General features: G+C 41.6%; 1 protein-coding gene across 3 annotated transcripts in view; it reads right to left on the bottom strand.

The window, feature by feature from the left end:
- Positions 1–20,423, bottom strand: part of LOC133619723 (uncharacterized) — a 121,028-nt gene that overhangs the window by 34,795 nt on the left and 65,810 nt on the right. For all 3 annotated transcript variants that reach the window (XM_061980974.1, XM_061980982.1, XM_061980967.1), the window contains exon 3: positions 4,026–4,236. In XM_061980974.1, coding sequence (XP_061836958.1) covers positions 4,026–4,156 — 131 coding nt within the window. In that variant the 5' untranslated portion in view covers positions 4,157–4,236. The remainder of the gene's footprint in view (positions 1–4,025; positions 4,237–20,423) is intronic.

Raw genomic sequence — 20,423 nt, forward strand, 5'->3', positions numbered from 1 at the left:
ACACAATTATATACAGTATGTAAATAAATATGTTTATATATATATATATATACATATATATATGTATGTGTGGGAAAAAAATCACAAGACTATTTCATCTCTAACCTCAGAGATGAAATAGTCTTGTGATTTTTTTCCCACACATACATATATTGCGCTCTACTACGGTATCGAGCACTATTTTTTGGATAACCTTATTAAGACACATATATATATATATATATATATATATATATATATATATATATATATATATATATATATATATATATATATATATATATATATATATATATATACACACATCCATATGTATAGTAGCGCAGTGATTACAAACAATTAATTGGTGGCAGTCACCACAGTTGACATGCTTCACACAAAAATCACAATTTCTCCGTAATTGTTGGTCCCAAGCCAATGAGGATTTTGGCAAAAAAAGGGTAATAAGTTTTGTGGGTTGTTCTGTGTATTTTTTTTAAGTTAATTGCGCAGTTGGGAGGGTGTTAGACAGCCTGCTGGTCACTAAACACCGCATTAACGTATACAGCGGATTTGCATCAAATATGGCAGCATAATTATATTTTGACAAAATAAAAGCATGTTTTATTTTAAGTTTATAACTATATTCAGGCATATTATTATGGTTTATTTTGCAAACTAACGACAGAACGACCGCAATGCATGCTTGCGGGCACAGCCACGCACATCCTTGGTAGCAAACATGGCGCCTGTTGTTTAGTTAGTCATACTCTCTTTATACACAACTCTGCTACTAGTCAAAGCTGTGTATAGAACGAGTGTGGCCAACTTGGTTTCAAAGTTGTTAGCAAACATGGTGCTCTGTAGTCACGTGAGGGGCTTTTGACCAATCAGACAAGAGCTTCTTACGCGACTACGGGGCGCCATGTTTGCTACCGACTTTGGAAACCGAGTTGGCTATACTCTCCCTATACACGGCTCTGTCATTAGTGGTACGCACGCAGACATCATATTTGTACATATCATATTCGCTGATGTTGTTCTATTGTTGTTGTTGTTGTTATTGTTGTGTTTGCTGTTGTTGTTTTTGTCTCTCTGTCTAATCCCCCTCGTGTCCCCACAATTTCCCCCTCTGTCTTCCTTTTTTTCTCTCTCTATCCCCTCCTGCTCCGGCCCGGCTGCACCAAATGATAATATAAATACATTTAATAAAGTCAAATACAAATAAGGCAACAAGAGTAGTATCCTACACTTCTCTCTTGTAAAGTACATTTGTACAGCCGATATGGGCATCTACATCAACTATATGATTTGCCTGAGAAGCTGGAAAAGGACAAAAACATTTAATTTTTTTTTGGCATAAAAAAATACAATCATGTGTGCTTACGGACTGTATCCTTGCAGACTGTATTGCTCTATATCAGTGGTTCTTAACCTGGGTTCGATCGAACCCGAGGGGTTCGGTGAGTCGGACTCAGGGGTTCGGTGGAGCCTCCGTCGCAGAGGTCAAGCCACACCCAACTCATCGTGTACATAAAAACTTCTCCCTATCGGCATATTACGGATACGGCAACAGCAGAAGTCAAACTGATTTGCAGGTGTGTAATTTGTTGTGAGTTCATGCACTGTGTTGGTTTTGTTCTTTGAACAAGGTGATGTTCATGCACGGTTCATTTTGTGCACCATTAAAAAATCATATAACTTTGTCTTGAATTTGAATTTATTTATTTATTTATTTTTTTCACTAAAGAAGGGTTCGGTGAATGCGCATATGAAACTGGTGGGGTTCGGTACCTCCAACAAGGTTAAGAACCACTGATCTATATTGATATATAATGTAGGAACCAGAAATAATAATAACAGAAAGAAACAACCCTTTTGTGCGAATGAGTGTGAATGAGTTTAAATGGGGGAGGGAGGTTTTTTGGGTTGGTGCACTAATTGTAAGTGTATCTTGTGTTTTTTATGTTGATTTAATTAAAAAAAAAAAAATACAAATTTTTTTTAAAGAGAGGTGGTTCCTCTCTTTAAGAAGGGGAACCGGAGGGTGTGTTCCAACTATCGTGGGATCACACTCCTCAGCCTTCCCGGTAAGGTTTATTCAGGTATACAGGAGAGGAGGTTACGCCGGATAGTCGAACCTCGGATCCAGGAGGAACAGTGTGGTTTTCGTGCTGGTCGTGGAACTGTGGACCAGCTCTATACTCTCGGCAGGGTCCTTGAGGGTGCATGGGAGTTTGCCCAACCAGTCTACATGTGCTTTGTGGACTTGGAGAAGGCATTCGACCGTGTCCCTCGGGAGGTCCTGTGGGTAATGCTCAGAGAGTATGGGGTATCGGACTGTCTGATTGTGGCTGTCCGCTCCCTGTACGATCAGTGTCAGAGCTTGGTCCGCATCGCCGGCAGTAAGTGGGACACGTTTCCGGTGAGGGTTGGACTCCGCCAAGGCTGCCCTTTGTCACCGATTCTGTTCATAACTTTTATGGACAGAATTTGTGGGCGCAGTCAGGGCGTTGAGGGGATCTGGTTTGGTAGCTGCAGGATTAGGTCTCTGCTTTTTGCAGATGATGTGGTCCTGATGGCTTCATCTGGCCAGGATCTTCAGCTCTCACTGGATCGGTTCGCAGCCGAGTGTGAAGCGACTGGGATGAGAATCAGCACCTCCAAGTCCGAGTCCATGGTTCTCGCCCGGAAAAGGGTGGAGTGCCATCTCCGGGTTGGTTGAGGAGACCCTGCCCCAAGTGGAGGAGTTCAAGTACCTAGGAGTCTTGTTCACGAGTGGGGGAAGAGTGGATCGTGAGATCGACAGGCAGATCGGTGCGGCATCTTCAGTAATGCGTATGCTGTATCGATCCATTGTGGTGAAGAAGGAGCTGAGCCGGAAGGCAAAGCTCTCGATTTACCGGTCGATCTACGTTCCCATCCTCACCTATGGTCATGAGCTTTGGGTTATGACTGAAAGGACAAGATCACGGGTACAAGCTGCCGAAATGAGTTTCCTCCGCCGGGTGGCGGGTCTCTCCCTTAGAGATAGGGTGAGAACCTCTGCCATCCGGGAGGAGCTCAAAGTAAAGCCGCTGCTCCTCCACATCGAGAGCAGCCAGATGAGGTGGTTCGGGCATCTGGTCTGGATGTCACCTGAACGCCTCCCTAGGGAGGTGTTTAGGGCATGTCCAACCGGTAGGAGGCCATGGGGAAGACCCAGGACACGTTGGATAGACTATGTCTCCCGGCTGGCCTGGGAACGCCTCGGGATCCCCCAGGAGGAGCTGGACGAAGTGGCTGGGGAGAGGAAAGTCTGGGCTTCCCTGCTTAGGCTGCTGCCCCCGCGACCCGACCTCGGATAAGCGAAAAAGAAGATGGATGGATGGATTTTTTTTATTTCTTGTGCGCCCCGGGACCAATGGATCCACGGACCGGTACCGGGCCGTGGCCCAGTGGTTGGGGACCGCTGCTCTAGATGGAGTATCATTGTTGATGATGTTTGTGCATTGTGTGTAATGTTACAGAGACAAAAAATATTACATATACTTGTCAATTAAAAACCCTGCCTTGTTTTTAATGAATACTTAGGCCTACTACGCTACAGTATTTTAACGTTTGTCATTATGGTGGTACAAAGTGTTTTCTGAGAAGGTACTTGGTGAAAAAAGTTTAAATAACACTAGTTTATGGATTTGTCTTTGTGATGTACTGTATTCGTACGGGTATATGACAAGGTGAATGTTGGATAAGATTAATATATTTTCCAACATTTCCTATGTCTTTAAAACCAACTGCGTTCCAATACTTTTGCCTGCCAAGGGTTCTGCTGAAAGGGGTGATATTGAGTTGCTGTGGCTCTGGCCCGTCCTCTCTGTGTTTTGTAAACATAACTCCATCCGACCTGACACTCACAGTCCTTTAATATTCCCCCCAAGCCTCTATAGATATAACAGAGGGTGGACAAACATACAGTAAACAAACAGTGGTTGGTATTCATTAAAAAAAAGAGGGTAACTTTGGGAGTTCAGTGCAGAAAGAAAGTCCTGTGAGAGTCCGCTCACCTTTGACAGCCCACGCAGACGAGCACGATGAGGATGGTGACCACGAAGGCCGACGCTGCCGCGATGGCCCCCAGGAGCAGCAGGTTTTTGTAGGGAGGGTCCTCGAGGTTTGTCCCTTCGCTGTCAGCCATGACACACGCTTCCTCTCACGCCCACTCACTTCCACTCGAGCTCAAACTCTGCCACACCAAAACCCTCAGCTCAGGAAAACCTGCAGAGACAGGGGGAGGAAGAAAGACGCAGCGAATGAAAGAAATGAGAGATAAGACGAAATGCTGCAGAGAGCGAGAAATGCTTTGTGTGGTCTGCCTCTGGCTTTCTGTCACCGTCTCTTTCTGACATTTCAGCTGCTATTTTGGATTCTCGCAGGGAATAATGCACAGAAAATAGAACGCCTAACAAGGTAGAAAAAAAGGTTGAACCAACACCTTCTTTTTTCTGTTAGTAAAAATGAACTTATATTGTAATGTTTGAGATTTTCTGTGCTGTTCCAACAGGAAAAGGCGAGACAGCACATCAGTCCTGAATAAGTCTTACTCAATTTCCTTTATTTAACCAGGTAAAGACTCATTGAGATTAAAATCTCTTTTTCAAGAGCGACCTGACAAAGAGGGCAGCACAAAAAAAGTTACAATAATAATTACAACAAGACAATACAACAGAACAACAGCAGTCATACCACAACAGGTCAAAAATAATTTAAAGCGATTAAGTAATAATTCAATTTAAAAGCAAGTACATTTCCCAATAGAACTGGTATCTCGATCTTTTAAAATTGACTTAAAGGCCTACTGAAACCCACTACTACCGACCACACAGTCTGATAGTTTATATATCAATGATGAAATCTTAACATTGCAACACATGCCAAAAGTGCAATTTTAAATTTCGCACAAAATATCCTGCTGAAAACGTCTCGGTATGTTGACGCCTGCGCGTGACGTCACGGATTGTAGAGGACATTTTGGGACAGCAATTAAGCTATTAAGTCGTCTGTTTTCATCGCAAAATTCCACAGTATTCTGGACATCTGTGTTGGTGAATCTTTTGCAATTTCTTCAATGAACAATGGAGACAGCAAAGAAGAAAGCTGTAGGTGGGAAGCGGTGTATTGCGGCAGGTGTTGTGCCGGATAACGCACCCCCGCCGTAGAATGCACCCCTTGACTGTTGTGCCGGATAACACAGCCAGTGTTTCATTGTTTACATTGCCGAAAGATGACAGTCAAGCTTTACCATTGGCCTGTGGAGAACTGGGACAACAGAGACTCTTACCAGGAGGACTTTGAGTTGGATGCGCAGACACGGTACCGTGAGTACGCATGCAGCTGCGGCTTCCAAACATTTGATCGCTTGCCCGTACGTGCGTGCCGCTATGCGGGATTAATTTGTGGCATATTAAATATAAGCCTGGTTGTGTTGTGGCTAATAGAGTATATATATGTCTTGTGTTTATTTACTGTTTTAGTCATTCCCAGCTGAATATCAGGTCCCACCCGCCGCTCACAGCATCTTCCCTATCTGAATCGCTCCCACTGCCCTCTAGTCCTTCACTCTCACTTTCCTCATCCACGAATCTTTCCTCCTCGCTCAAATTAATGGGGAAATCGTCGCTTTCTCGGTCCGAATCGCTCTCGCTGCTGGTGGCCATGATTGTAAACAATGTGCAGATGTGAGGAGCTCCACAACCTGTGACGTCACGCTACTCGTCTGCTACTTCCGGTACAGGCAAGGCTTTTTTATCAGCGACCAAAAGTTGCGAACTTTATCGTCGATGTTCTCTACTAAATCCTTTCAGCAAAAATATGGCAATATCGCGAAATGATCAAGTATGACACATAGAATGGACCTGCTATCCCCGTTTAAATAAGAAAATCGCATTTCAGTAGGCCTTTAAACTCCCCCAAAGTGATCAATTCTGGTAGCCTCAGATCTTTCTGGATGTCATTCCATGACCAGGGAGCAGCATAACGAATGCTTTTTTTTCTTCTTTTTTTTTTCCAAGTTCTGTGTTGGCTCTAGGAACGAACATGTGGAGGACATCCTGTGATCTTACTGGTGGAAAGACCAGATTGAATGGAATTACATTTTATTTATTTATTTTTTAGTCTTTATTTTCTGCTTTACAGTTTTTTTGTTGTTTAGATAAAAAAACGGTATTTGTCTCCGCAGGGCAATTAGAGCAGCAAGTAGACCATGTAAATACAAAAACAAGAAAAGTACATCCATTTTTACATGTATTTATCTCTTGTTAATTACTTTGCTGTATCAACTAACTAGAATGACAAACAGCGTTGTTAAGGCTGAACAACACTACTGTAGACCAGCACCAAATATTAAACTTAAATGGGTAGCCACATCCTGTCTACGGTCATTAAGATTCATGCATAATTCACGGACAGAATATTTTATTGACAGAAGACCGGAATAATGTCCAATAGGAAATAATTATACATATAAGAAACACAGTACTGTACACTTGCAACAGTCTTACAAATACATTTGCAATGATCAATGTAGTACAAGTAGGGAATGGAAATGGTAATTGTGTACTTTTTTAGTAATACGAATACTTCAATATTAAAGTCTATGGCATTAGTTTTACTTGGAAGGAAAAAAAACATTTTCAGTGCCAATCCAAAGTCTGAACGCACCTACTCATAATAATGCAATGATGCCTCCCACTGTGCCACAGTACAGTAGTGTGCCATGAGGGATTAATAGTATGAGGTGCAATCTTTAAACATTCAATCACACTTTTATAGCTGATATAGGGAATAAGCGGTAGAATATGGATGGATGGATGGATTTTTGAATAATTAGCACACTTTTTTTCCACATCGAGCTATTTTCTTCATATTGGAGATAGAAATAAAATGGTGAATTTAAATGCCATCCATCCATCCATTGTCTACCGCTTGTCCCTTTTGAGGTCGCGGAGGTTGCTGGAGCCTATCTTAGCTGCATTCGGGCGGAAGGCAGGGTACACCCTGGACAAGTCGCCACCTCATCACAGGGCCAACACAGATAGACAGACAACATTCACACTCACATTCACACACTAGGGCCAATTTAGTGTTGCCAATCAACCTATCCCCAGGTGCATGTCTTTGGAGGTGGGAGGAAGCCGGAGTACCCGGAGGGACACCAAGCAGTCACGGGGAGAACATGCAAACTCCACACAGACAGATACCGAGCCCAGGATCAAACCCAGGACCCTCGTATTGTGAGGCACATGCACTAACCCCTCTCCCAACGTGCTGCCCTGAATTTAAATGATGAAGTTAAATTTAAATGTTAAATCTACATTTAAATGCTAAATCTAAATGTTACCCTAATGTTAAATTTAAATGTTACATATTTATCTATAATGTTGAGTTAAAATCTAGAGCTAGACCTTTTTAGTATTTTATACGTAAGTAGTAAAACCTTAAAGTCGCATTTTAAGTGCACAGGAAGCCAGTGCAGGTGAGCCAGTATAGGCGTAATATGATCAAACTTTCTTGTTCTTGTCAAAAGTCTAAGTTTTTCAAACATATAACTTTTTTGTAATGTCTATATTTTACCCATTACATTGACACCTTGACTCACAAGTGCCCCAACTTAGGAGTGTTACAAGATACGAGCTGTCTGTCTGAGCTAATAATGTTGCAATAAGTTACGAGCAAAAATTTGAGTAAGGAGCCTCCCTACCGCTAGGTGGCATCGCAAATGCCACAGAGAATCCTTTCAAATCTGCTCAATATTGCTCGCTAGCATTAGCTAATAGCTAAAACCTGCTCAGTGGCCTAGTGGTTAGAGTGTCCGCCCTGAGATCGGTAGGTCGTGAGTTCAAACTCGGCCAAGTCATACCAACGACTATAAAAATGGGACCCATTACCTCCCTGCTTGGCACTCAGCATCAAGGGTTGGAATTGGGAGTTAAATCACCAAATGATTCCCGGGCGCAGCCACCGCTGCTGCTCACTGCTCCCCTGTGGGGATAAGTCAAATGCAGACGATAATTTCACCGCAACTAGTGTGTGTGTGTGACAATCATTGGCACTTTAACTTTAACTTTAACAGCAATGGGGACTGCTGGTCTTTCAAGAAAAAGAAGCTCATTTTCAGCCTACCTGTGAGTGTTTTGGGACAGCAGAGAGGCTAACGCTATCTCTCTAATCCAGTGGTTCTTAACTGGGTTCGATGGAGCCCTAGGGGTTCGGTGAGTCGGCCTCAGGGGTTCGGCGGAGGTCAAAACATACACGACTCATCGTGTACATAAAAACTTCTCCCTATCAGCGTATTACGGATACGGCAACAGCTGACTGGTTTGCGGGTGTGTAATTTGTTGTGAGTTTATGCACTGTGTTGGTTTTGTTCTTTGAACAAGGTGATGTTCATGCACGGTTCATTTTGTGCACCAGTAAAAAAACATGGTAACACTTTAGTATGGGGAACATATTCACCATTAACTAGTTGCTTATTAACATGCAAATTAGTAACATATTGGCTCTTAACTAGTCATTATTAAGTACTTATTAATGCCTTATTCGGCATGGCCTTATTATAACCCTAACCCTCTAACCCTGGCCCTAACCCTAACCAAATAACTCTAAATGGAGTCTTTATTACTTAGAATATGTTCCCCTAGTGTCCAAATTACTCTAAATTAAGTCTTTGTTACTTAGAATGTGTTCCCCTAGTGTCCAAATAACTCTAAATTAAGTCTTTGTTACTTAGAATGTGTTCCCCATACTAAAGTGTTACCAAAAACATATAAATTTGTCTTGAATTTGAAAAAAAACAACATTTTTGTGGAAGGGGCGTGGTCCACGCGTCACCTGCGGGCGGGGCATGTGCAGCAGATGCCAGGTGAGTGGATATCTCAGCTGGAACGAGTTATCTAATCACCTGTCTCTTTATTAGCAGCGTTGGTGACCGCAGGAGAGGTAGCTGAAAAGCCAGAAAAGGAAAGGGGAAAGACTTTGGGAGAGAAGTGCAGACTGAAAAAGACTTTGTAATATTGAAAATAAAACATTGTAACCTTGGCAACTCGCCTGGCCCCCGTCTATCAGTTCTGACAAGAACCCTGTGACACAGGCGTGTCACAATTTTATTTTTCACTAAATAAGGGTTCGGTGAATGCGCATATGAAACTGGTGGGGTTCGGTACCTCCAACAAGGTTAATGGGGAACATTATCACCAGACCTATGTACGCGTCAATATATACCTTGATGTTGCAGAAAAAAGACCATATATTTTTTTTACCGATTTCCGAACTCTAAATGGGTGAATTTTGGCAAATTAAACGCCTTTCTATTATTCGCTCTCGGAGCAATGACGTCACCACGTGACGTCACATCGGGAAGCAATCCGCCATTTTCTCAAACACATTACAAACACCGAATCAAATCAGCTCTGTTATTTTCCGTTTTTTCGACTGTTTTCCGTACCTTGCAGACATCATGCCTCGTCGGTGTGTTGTCGGAGGGTCTAACAACACGAACAGGGACGGATTCAAGTTGCACCAGTGGCCCAAAGATGCGAAAGTGGCAAGAAATTGGACGAAATTTGTTCAAAATACGAGGGTGTGTGGAAAGCCGACGAAAATGGTCTGTCGTTTGTTCCGCACACTTTACCGACGAAAGCTATGCTACGACAGAGATGGCAAGAATGTGTGGATATCCTGCGACACTCAAAGCAGATGCATTTCCAACGATAAAGTCAAAGAGATCTGCCGCCAGACCCCCATTGAATCTGCCGGAGTGTGTGAGCTATTCAGGGACAAAGGACCTCAGTAGCACGGCAAGCAATGGCGGCAGTTTGTTCTCGCAGACGAGCGAGCTAAACCCCCTGGATGTCTTGGCTTACACCGCTTCTACCGTCCCTTATGCCACCGAAGATGATCAAGAGAAGAATATCGACCCTAGCTTCCCTGGCCTGCTGACATCAACTCCAAAACTGGACAGATCAGCTTTCAGGAAAAGAGAGCGGATGAGGGTATGTCTACAGAATATATTAATTGATGAAAACTTTATTCATTACTCGCGGTTTTACGTAAATTATTATACATAAACTGTGTTTACCAATAATTTAGCTTAAAAATATTACAACACTTAAAAACAAACACATACCAATCGTTGGTTAGAAGGTGATCGCCGAATTCGTCCTCGCTTTCTCCCGTGTCGCTGGCTGTCGTGTCGTTTTCGTCGGTTTCGCTTGCATACGGTTCAAACCGATATGGCTCAATAGCTTCAGTTTCTTCTTCAATTTCGCTTAAACCGCTGAAATCCAGTGTTGGGACTAACGCGTTACAAAGTAACGCGTTACTGTAACGCCGTTAGTTTCGGCGGTAACTAGTAATCTAACGCGTTATTTTTTTATAGTCAGTAACTCAGTTACCGTTACTACATGATGCGTTACTGCGTTATTTAACGTTATTTTTTATGTAGTATCGGCTAGAAACTGAGGATCTGAGTGTGTTTTATTCCAGCGAAGCAGAGACGTGCTTCTGATTCTTCCTCTGCGCTCTCTGTGTGTGCGTGTGACTGTGTGTCTGAGTGTGGGAAGGGGAGGGAAGGGGAGGGGAGGGGGGTGCGCAATACAAACGTTGGCCAACAAAAAAGTAACCACAGAACACTATACGACTATACGGTATAGTGTTCTGTGGTTACTTTTTGGTTGGCCAAGCGGACGTGACGACAGGCTGTCCCCACTCAGATCCGCACAGACCGGGAGGGGGCGTGCCTTAAGTCCGGCTGGAAATCGGCAGAAATTTGGAGAATGGTTGTCCCAGGGAGAGGCAGTGAAATTCGGGAGGGTTGGCAAGTATGAGATATTGTCACTTCTTTTCTTTTGTCGAGCACAATTTAGTTAAATGTAAGTTGTGTCTTGGATCAAAGATCCCGTCTACTGCCCAAAACAACAATTCAAATCTGCCTGGTTAGGCTCTGTGTATGTCACGTGTGCCTTCCTTGGGTGAAGCCAGCTTTACAGCTATGTTGTTGATTGATTGATTGATTGATTGAAACTTTTATTAGTAGATTGCACAGTACAGTACATATTCCGTACAATTGACCACTAAATGGTAACACCCAAATAAGTTTTTTAACTTGTTTAAGTCGGGGTCCAGATACAGATATATACTATCAAATATATACTAACATCATAATACAGTCATCACACAAGATAATCATCAGGGTATATACATTGAATTATTTACATTATTTACAATCCGGGGTGTGGGATATGGAGGGGGGGGGGTTAGGTTTGGTTGGTATCAACACTTCAGTCATCAACAATTGCATCATCAGAGAAATGGACATTGGAACAGTGTAGGACTGACTTGGTAGGATGTGTACAGCAAGTAGTGGACACAGAGAGAGAGATCAGAAAGTATAAGAAAAAGTGTCTACATTTGATTATTTACAATCCGAAGAGGTATTATGTGGAAGGGAGAGTGTTAGTTTAGGGTTGTAGTTGCCTGGAGGTGTTCTTTTAGTGCGGTTTTGAAGGAGGATAGAGATGCCCTTTCTTTTACACCTGTTGGGAGTGCATTCCATATTGAAGTGGCATAGAAAGAGAATGAGTTAAGACCTTTATTAGTTCGGAATCTGGATTTAACGTGGTTAGTGTTAGTGTTAGTGTTATTATGCTGTTTGTTACTTATGTATGTTATGTTGCAGCTATTTAAAATAGTTTTGTCAATTTGTTCTGGCCTGAAATAAATTGGCCCTTTGAAACATATCTTTGTCTTTGTGTGTTGTATGTAGAGCACATTGCTTAGCAGAGTTCAGTGATGCAAATGTATGTCAAGTTGATCAACAGATTGTATTATTCTCCAGTGCAATAACAGTACTGAAATGAAGGCTAAAAGGGCATTAATGGGAGCTTTAAAAAAAAAAAGTAGAAGAAGTAACTAATTAGTTACTTTTCACAGTAACGCATTACTTTTTGGTGTAAGTAACTGAGTTAGTAACTGAGTTACTTTTGAAATAAAGTAACTAGTAACTGTAACTAGTTACTGTTTTTCAGTAACTAACCCAACACTGCTGAAATCCGAGTCTGAATCCGAGCTAATGTCGCTATACCTTGCTGTTCTATGCGCCATGTTTGTTTGTGTTGGCATCACTGTGTGACGTCACAGGAAAATGGACGGGTGTATTTAACGATGGTTAAAATCAGGCACTTTGAAGCTTTTTTTAGGGATATTGCGTGATGGGTAAAATTTTGAAAAAAACTTCGGAAAATAAAATAAGCCACTGGGAACTGATTTTTAATGGTTTTAACCCTTCTGAAATTGTGATAATGTTCCCCTTTAAGAACCACTGCTCTAATCCTTCCATCGAGCTTTGCCATTCCTTTACTCTCTGCCAATATAAAGTTAATGCTTTTGTTTCGCATGTTTGTAAACAAAGACAATGGCAGCAATGTTTCGGTACAACAAGCGGGATCCAAAAAGCAAACAAAGTAGTGAACAGAAAGAGGTTAAGGCAAGCAATAAAGGACAAGAATATTTACTTTGTGTTTCTTGGTGATAAAACTACACCCCCCCCCCACCCCCCATGTCCTCTTTTCTCATTTCTCTTGCTCCAGATCTTCTCTTCCTCTTCCCCTTCTCTCTCAGTGTCTGCCTGACCCTGCAGAAATGTGAGGCGATGCACGGCGAATGAATTAGCAGAGCGGAGGCCTCAGATAGTCCTTCATGGATCAGTGAGGCAGGCAGGCAGAGAACACAGACGGAGAAGAGTGCTGGTGAATGGCGGCGAGAGAGATGATGAGAGACGGGAACAAATGAGCGGGATGAAAGGGCTGACAGGTGGGAGAAGGTGAGGTCGGAGGAGAACAAGTGAAGGCGGGGAGTGAGGGGGCATACTTAAAACAGTGAGGCGAGTGCCGGGAGCGTTGGGTGTGATAACAACTAGGAAGGGAAAAGATAAACCGGAGCAGTGAGACGAAGACGAAGAGAGGAAGAGCAGGGAAGCCTACCAGCATGTGTGACGAGAGCAGGGAGGGAATGGGAGGGGAGGAAAAAAAAGGGATGCGGCAACTAGAAGGAGGTCACCAGTGAGCTCTGACAGCATTTCGTCAGCGGCCTTTGGAAAATTTGGATGAAAATATTCATACAAAGCGTGTGGACTGGAATGCCAGCCAGCACCAAGCAGGGTGGCAGCAAATGTCGAACAACACATTCAAACACTTTGTGGAGAAGTGGTGGGAAAAGCCTGCAGCAGGAGAGGCCATTTAAGGTACAACCATTCTCATTTCTGCAGCTGTCTTCATTTCACAACATTATGGGAGAACATTATATTCTGGAGAACAGTGGCACTTCAGCAAACTATAATAAAGATGGCAACGATGGTGAAGTGTGTGGATATGCATACTGATGGTGATAATCAGGTCATAATGGATGTCATGAAGTGATGAGTTGATAGGTGGATGCAAGGAGCAGGACTGAGAGAGTTGCAAGCAGGGCACATAAGGTGCAGTGCAACCACAGGGTGGGGAGAAACACGCACACACACACAGAAAACTGGTTTCAGTTTTAACCAGCAATGCAGACGTCCCCTAACACTGTGCCTCAAAGTTCCGGGCTTTACTCTTATCATATTTTGAAAGTATATTCCACATATTTTTGCAAAAAATGGCTAAATTAACTAAAAATATTAATACTGCTATATAACTGGCCACAATGTTAGGTCAGAGCTGCTCAGTATCGTGACCATTGGTTGTCCTGGCTTCAGGCACCATTACTGTATTGGATTAGAAGAATATAAAGGTGACCATGTGGCTGTCATTTAATGTCTGGAAGGCTCTCACAATGTTCAAAACAGTAACATTTCTACAAACCCAGTTTCCATATGAGTTGGGAAATTGGGTTAGATGTAAATATAAACTGAATACAATGATTTGCAAATCCTTTTCAACCCATATTCAGTTGAATGCACTACAAAGACAAGATATTTGATGTTCAAATTCATAAACTTTATTTTTTTTTTGCAAATAATAATTAACTTAGAATTTCATGGCTGCAACACGTGCCAAAGTAGTTGGGAAAGGGCATGTTCACCACTGTGTTGCTTGGCCTTTCCTTTTAACAACACTCAGTAAACGTTTGGGAACTGAGGAGACACATTTTTTAAGCTTCTCAGGTGGAATTCTTTCCCATTCTTGCTTGATGTACAGCTTAAGTTGTTCAACAGTCCGGGGGTCTCCGTTGTGGTATTTTAGGCTTCATAATGTGCCACACATTTTCAATGGGAGACAGGTCTGGACTACAGGCAGGCCAGTCTAGTACCCACACTCTTTTACTATGAAGCCACGTTGATGTAACACGTGGCTTGGCATTGTCTTGCTGAAATAAGCAGGGGCGTCCATGGTAACGTTGCTTGGATGGCAACATATGTTGCTCCAAAACCTGTATGTACCTTTCAGCATTAATGGCGCCTTCACAGATGTGTAAGTTACCCATGTCTTGGGCACTAATACACCCACATACCATCACAGATGCTGGCTTTTCAACTTTGCGCCTATAACAATCCGGATAAATAAATGATAAATGGGTTATACTTGTATAGCGCTTTTCTACCTTCAAGGTACTCAAAGCGCTTTGACAGTATTTCCACATTCACCCATTCACACACACATTCACACACTGATGGCGGGAGCTGCCATGCAAGGCGCTAACCAGCACCCATCCGGAGCAAGGGTCTTGCCCAAGGACACAACGGACGTGACTAGGATGGTAGAAAGTGGGGATTGAACCCCAGTAACCAGCAACCCTCCGATTGCTGGCACGGCCACTCTACCAACTTCGCCACGCCGTCCCTTAGATGGTTCTTTTCCTCTTTGGTCCGGAGGACACAACGTCCACAGTTTCCAAATTCTCGGTGTTGTTGATAAACGGTTTTCGCCTTGCGTAGGAGAGTTTTAACTTGCACTTACATATGTAGCGACCAACTGTAGTTACTGACAGTGGGTCTCTGAAGTGTTCCTGAGCCCATGTGGTGATATCCTTTACACACTGATGTCTCTTGTTGATGCAGTACAGCCTGAGGGATCGAAGGTCACGGGCTTAGCTGCTTACGTGCAGTGATTTCTCCAGATTATCTGAACCCTTTGATGATATTACGGACCGTAGATGGTGAAATCCCTAAATTCCTTGCAATAGCTGGTTGAGAAAGGTTTTTCTTAAACTGTTCAACAATTTGCTCACGCATTTGTTGACAAAATGGTGACCCTCGCCCCATCCTTGTTTGTGAATGACTGAGCTGGAATCTACTTTTATACCGAAACATGGCACCCACCTGTTCCCAATTTGCCTGTTCACCTGTGGGATGTTCCAAATAAGTGTTTGATGAGCATTCCTCAACTTTATCAGTATTTATTGCCACCTTTCCCTTTTTTGTCATGTGTTGCTGGCATCAAATTCTAAAGTTAATGATTATTTGCAAAAAAAAAATGTTTATCAGTTTGAACATCAAATATGTTGTCTTTGTAGCATATTCAACTGAATATGGGTTGAAAATGATTTGCAAATCATTGTATTCCGTTTATATTTACATCTAACACAATTTCCCAACTCATATGGAAACGGGGTTTGTACAATAACTTCGACTTTGTAGAAATTAATTTACGGTTAGGCCCGGAACTAATTAACAGCAATACATGAGGAATTAATGTACAAGTAGTTTCCTTTAATTACTGTCACTTTTGGGGCAGTTTACAACAAACATAAGGCCCACTTTAAGCACATTTAAAAAGCACCTTAAGTTCTTAGTCATGTTACACAACTTGTCACTTTGACAAACGTTATTGTTTTATTTATTATTTTCTTTTAATGTTTGCAAACTTATTTTTTCTCAACATGTTTCATCCAATATTGTCAACTGTCATGGTGACTTTGATTTCCTGCTTCAGCACTTGAACTATAGTTTAGAGCGGGTTATTTACAGTCTGTACCAAAATATGCGAGTGTTCATTAATGTGCACTGTCCCAAATAAATAATAAATAAATACATCAAACATCAGTCTAATCTTGATGATTTTTCCTTCACTGAAAATATAGAAAAAGTTCAAAAATAATTTCTTTGCGAAAAATAAAAATGTTAATATGATTAAAATTGATCATTTAGAAATGTTCACAACTCTAACCCAACCTGGTTTCAATTCAATTCAATTCAATAAGTTAAACACAACATTATAGTTAAATAAAAACATGTACATACACACAAAGATATGTGCAAGTAGGCAGATATTAGATAATAAAGTGATTCGAGGTGTATGGTACATAATAAAATGACAGATTAAAAATATACCGTATTTTCCGGAGTATAAATCGCACCGGCCGAAAATGCACAATAAAGAAGGAAAAAAACATATATAAGACGCACTGGAGTATAAGTCGCATTTTTTGGGGAAATTTATTTGATAAAACCCAACACCAAGAATAAACATTTGAAAGGCAATTTAAAATAAATAAAGAATAGTGAACAACAGGCTGAATAAGTGTACGCCATATGACGCATAAATAACCAACTGAAAACGTGCCTGGTATGTAAACGTAACATATTATGGTAAGAGTCATTCAAATAACTATAACATATAGAACATGCTATACATTTACCAAACTATCTGTCACTCCTAATCGCTAAATCCCATGAAATCGTATACGTCTAGTCTCTTACGTGAATGAGCTAAATAATATTATTTGATATTTTACGGTAATGTGTTAATAATTTCACACATAAGTCGCTGCTGAGTATAAGTCGCACCCCCGGCCAAACTATGAAAAAAACTGCGACTTATAGTCAGAAAATTACGGTACTAGAGCTATATAAATGATATACTGTAAGAATAATAATAAAGTGACTGTAGTGCATGAAGTCTGTGGTTAGCATAATAAGAGAAAGTCTTTGGGGTTAGTTAGGAGCAGGTGGGTGGGGGTGTAGGGGGATCAGCCCTAGGGACAAAGGCTGCAGTAAGGACAAGGAAGCCGACATGCAGAGGGGAGTCACTCAAACTCTGGGAAGAGAGCGTGTGAAGAGTCCTGCATGATCCGACCTGCTAACTCGAGTGTCTGCTGCTCGTAGATGGTAGACAGAGTCCTTACAGGAAGTCCAATGATTTTAGAACAGACTTTGACCGTGTTCTGCAGGCGGTTTCTGTTCTGGAGACTGGTGGAGTGGAACCAACAGGTTTTTTGATTAATTGATTGAGACTTTTATTAGTAGGTTGCACAGTGAAGTACATATTCCGTACAATTGACCACTAAATGGTAACACCCGAAAAAGTTTTTCAACTTGTTTAAGTCGGGGTTCACTTAAATTAGTTCATGATACAGATATATACTATCAGATATATACTATCATCATAATACAGTCATCACACAAGATAATCATCAGGGTGCATACATTGAATTATTTACATTATTTACAATTCGGGTGTGGAGAGGGGGGATGGGGGGAGGGGGTTAGGTTTGGTTGTTATCATCAGTCATCAACAATTGAGAACAGAGAAATGAATATTGAAACAGTGTAGGTCTGACTTGGTAGGATATGTACAGCAAGTAGTGGACATAGAGAGAGAGAGAGAGAGAGATCAAAAGGCATAAGAAAAATATCTGCATTTGATTGTTTGCATTTGATTATTAACAATCCGGGGAGGGTGTTAGTTTAGGGTTGAAGTTGCCTGGAGGTGTACTTTTATTGCAGTTTTGAAGGAGGATAAAGATGCCCTTTCTTTTATACCTGTTGGGAGCGCATTCCACATTGATTTGGCATAGAAAGAGAATGAGTTAAGACCTTGGTTAGATCAGAATCTGGGTTTAACGTGGTTAGTGGAGCTCCCCCTGGTGTTGTGGTTATGGCGGTCATTTACGTTAAGGAAGTAGTTTGACATGTACTTCGGTATCAGGGAGGTGTAGTGGATTTTATAGACTAGGCTCAGTGCAAGTTGTTTTACTCTGTCCTCCACCCTGAGCCAGCCCACTTTGGAGAAGTGGGTAGGAGTGAGGTGGGATCCGGGGTGGAGGTCTAGTAGTAATCTGACTAGCTTGTTCTGGGATGTTTGGAGTCTAGATTTGAGGGTTTTGGAGGTGCTGGGGTACCAGGAGGTGCATGCGTAATCGAAAAAGGGTTGAACGAGAGTTCCCGCTAGAATCCTCATGGTGCTTTTGTTGACCAGAGAGGAGATTCTATAGAGAAATCTCGTTCGTTGGTTGACCTTTTTGATTACCTTGGTTGCCATTTTATCACAGGAAAGATTAGCCTCTAGAATGGAACCTAGGTAGGTGACCTCATCTTTCCTGGTGATAACAATGTCACCCACTTTTATAGTGAAGTCACTGACTTTCTTAAGGTTGATGTGGGACCCAAACAGGATGGACTCTGTTTTACCCAAGTGTATGGATAGCTTGTTGTCAGCGAGTCAGGTTATAGAGAATGTAATGATGCTCTGGATGAAGGAGTAGTAGAAAGTCAGGAGGATGTTCTTGCTGACTTCGAAGGAATTGAGCTTTCTAAGAAAGTATTTTTGTTGCTGGTAATCAATCAATCAATCAAAAATTCTAGTACCAACGCCTTTTGAGATAAGAGCCAATGTGACAGAATTAGGAAATTCTGTCATCATATTCATAAAAATGATGGAGCAGGTAGGGGTTACAAAAATATTTGTGGAAAAATGTAATATGAAGCACCTTGTCATTCATAAATGAAAATACTACATAAGCTTTTTTATTCAGATTGAATCCTACCACGGATTGCGGGCCCTACGTACAGCGCGTATTCTGCTAATGGTGCTTCAAGAATAAGCAGCTTTAATGTGTAAAAAGTGTGGCTATTCTGTTGTCAATTCCCGTTAGTCACCGAAAAAAAAACTTACATGTTTGCATCCTCTTTTAATTCACAAATGACAAGTAGATATATGTACTTCACTGTGCAACCTACTAATAAAAGTCTCAATCAATCAATCAAAGATCTCTGAGTGGGCAGGACAGAGGGGTTAGTACTGCTGCCTTGTGCAAGAACATTTTGGATTTGCATGTTTTCATGTCACCACTTGACCCTGCACAGGATAAGATGTACACACACTTTCACGGGTGTAAGTCGTAAGGTTGTAAGGAAGTTGTTGTCAACTGATGACAGGCAATGTCGCAAACCTCAACTTCTGTTTAGACAGAGTTGGATTACTTCAGTCCTCCTTCAAACCATATCATTGACTATGTTTCCATACACTAAATTAGTCTGATTACTCAAATAGTTTTTTTTTGGTATTTTCACACCCTCATGTGAAGTCTCAGTGTCAATGCACACTCTCGAATGCAACTATTTTGTCATACGCCGTGTACCTACCGTACACTAGGGGGCGCTTATTTCCTTATAGCTCAGATAATCAATCAATCAATCAATCAATGTTTATTTATATAGCCCTAAATCACAAGTGTCTCAAAGGGCTGCACCAGCCACAACGACATCCTCGGTACAGAGCCCACATAAGGGCAAGGAAAAACTCACCCCAGTGGGACGTCGATGTGAATGACTATGAGAAACCTTGGAGAGGATAAATATATTGCGTTTCTGGCTGACCTATGACATCACATCAGAACAAGGCATCTTTGCGGCTCCTGATAAGTCAACATTGCTGTTCTTGTATGAAAACCAAAGCACTGCCAGTAAGTTGCGGTATTGAAAACAAATGGCAGCCCCCCCACAAGTGCAGTTCCCCTTTAAGGGGTTGATTAAAACAAATTAAAATTGATTTTTTTAAATTGATTTATTAAAAACATATATTATATGCACACCTTGGAGGATTTTCAAGATTTCATCAGCTGAAAACCAATATTTAAAAAGTGTGGTGATTTAGATTTTTTTTTTTTTTTGGTGATTTTTTTTTACAGTAGAAGAAAAGAGTGCTGCAACCTATCAGATAACAACTCCCGACCCCGAAAAAAAGCCCCAGTAGTGCTCAATACAGGATTACAAAATCAGACGTCCATGCAATTTTCCTAATCGTATGCTGCCAGAGATCCACGTGGAAGCTGTGCCTCTCATGTTCCCGCACACTTTCAGTTTCTGTCATAATACAGTATTACAAGCAGAAATTCACAAGAATGGTTATTTCGTAAAAAATAAACGAATGCTATATTTTAGGTGCATGCCATTTTACAAACATTTAACCCTTAAGGTCCTTCAAATTCACACGCGTATTTGTGAGAGGTTACTCCCCCCAAAAGGTGGTAAGAATATCTTTATTAAAGCTGCTGTATGTGACAGTCTGACAGACAAAGCAGGTGACTCACTTTTGACGTGAAAGCCTACTACCTTCTTTCTGCATCAAGTTTTTAAACTACGCCCCATACTCACAATATATATGTTTGTTGCTGCTAGCTAGAGCAATGTCAGGTATCATGGAATGAAT

This window comes from Nerophis lumbriciformis, linkage group LG01, assembly GCF_033978685.3.
Source record: "Nerophis lumbriciformis linkage group LG01, RoL_Nlum_v2.1, whole genome shotgun sequence".
Classification (NCBI taxonomy): domain Eukaryota; kingdom Metazoa; phylum Chordata; class Actinopteri; order Syngnathiformes; family Syngnathidae; genus Nerophis; species Nerophis lumbriciformis.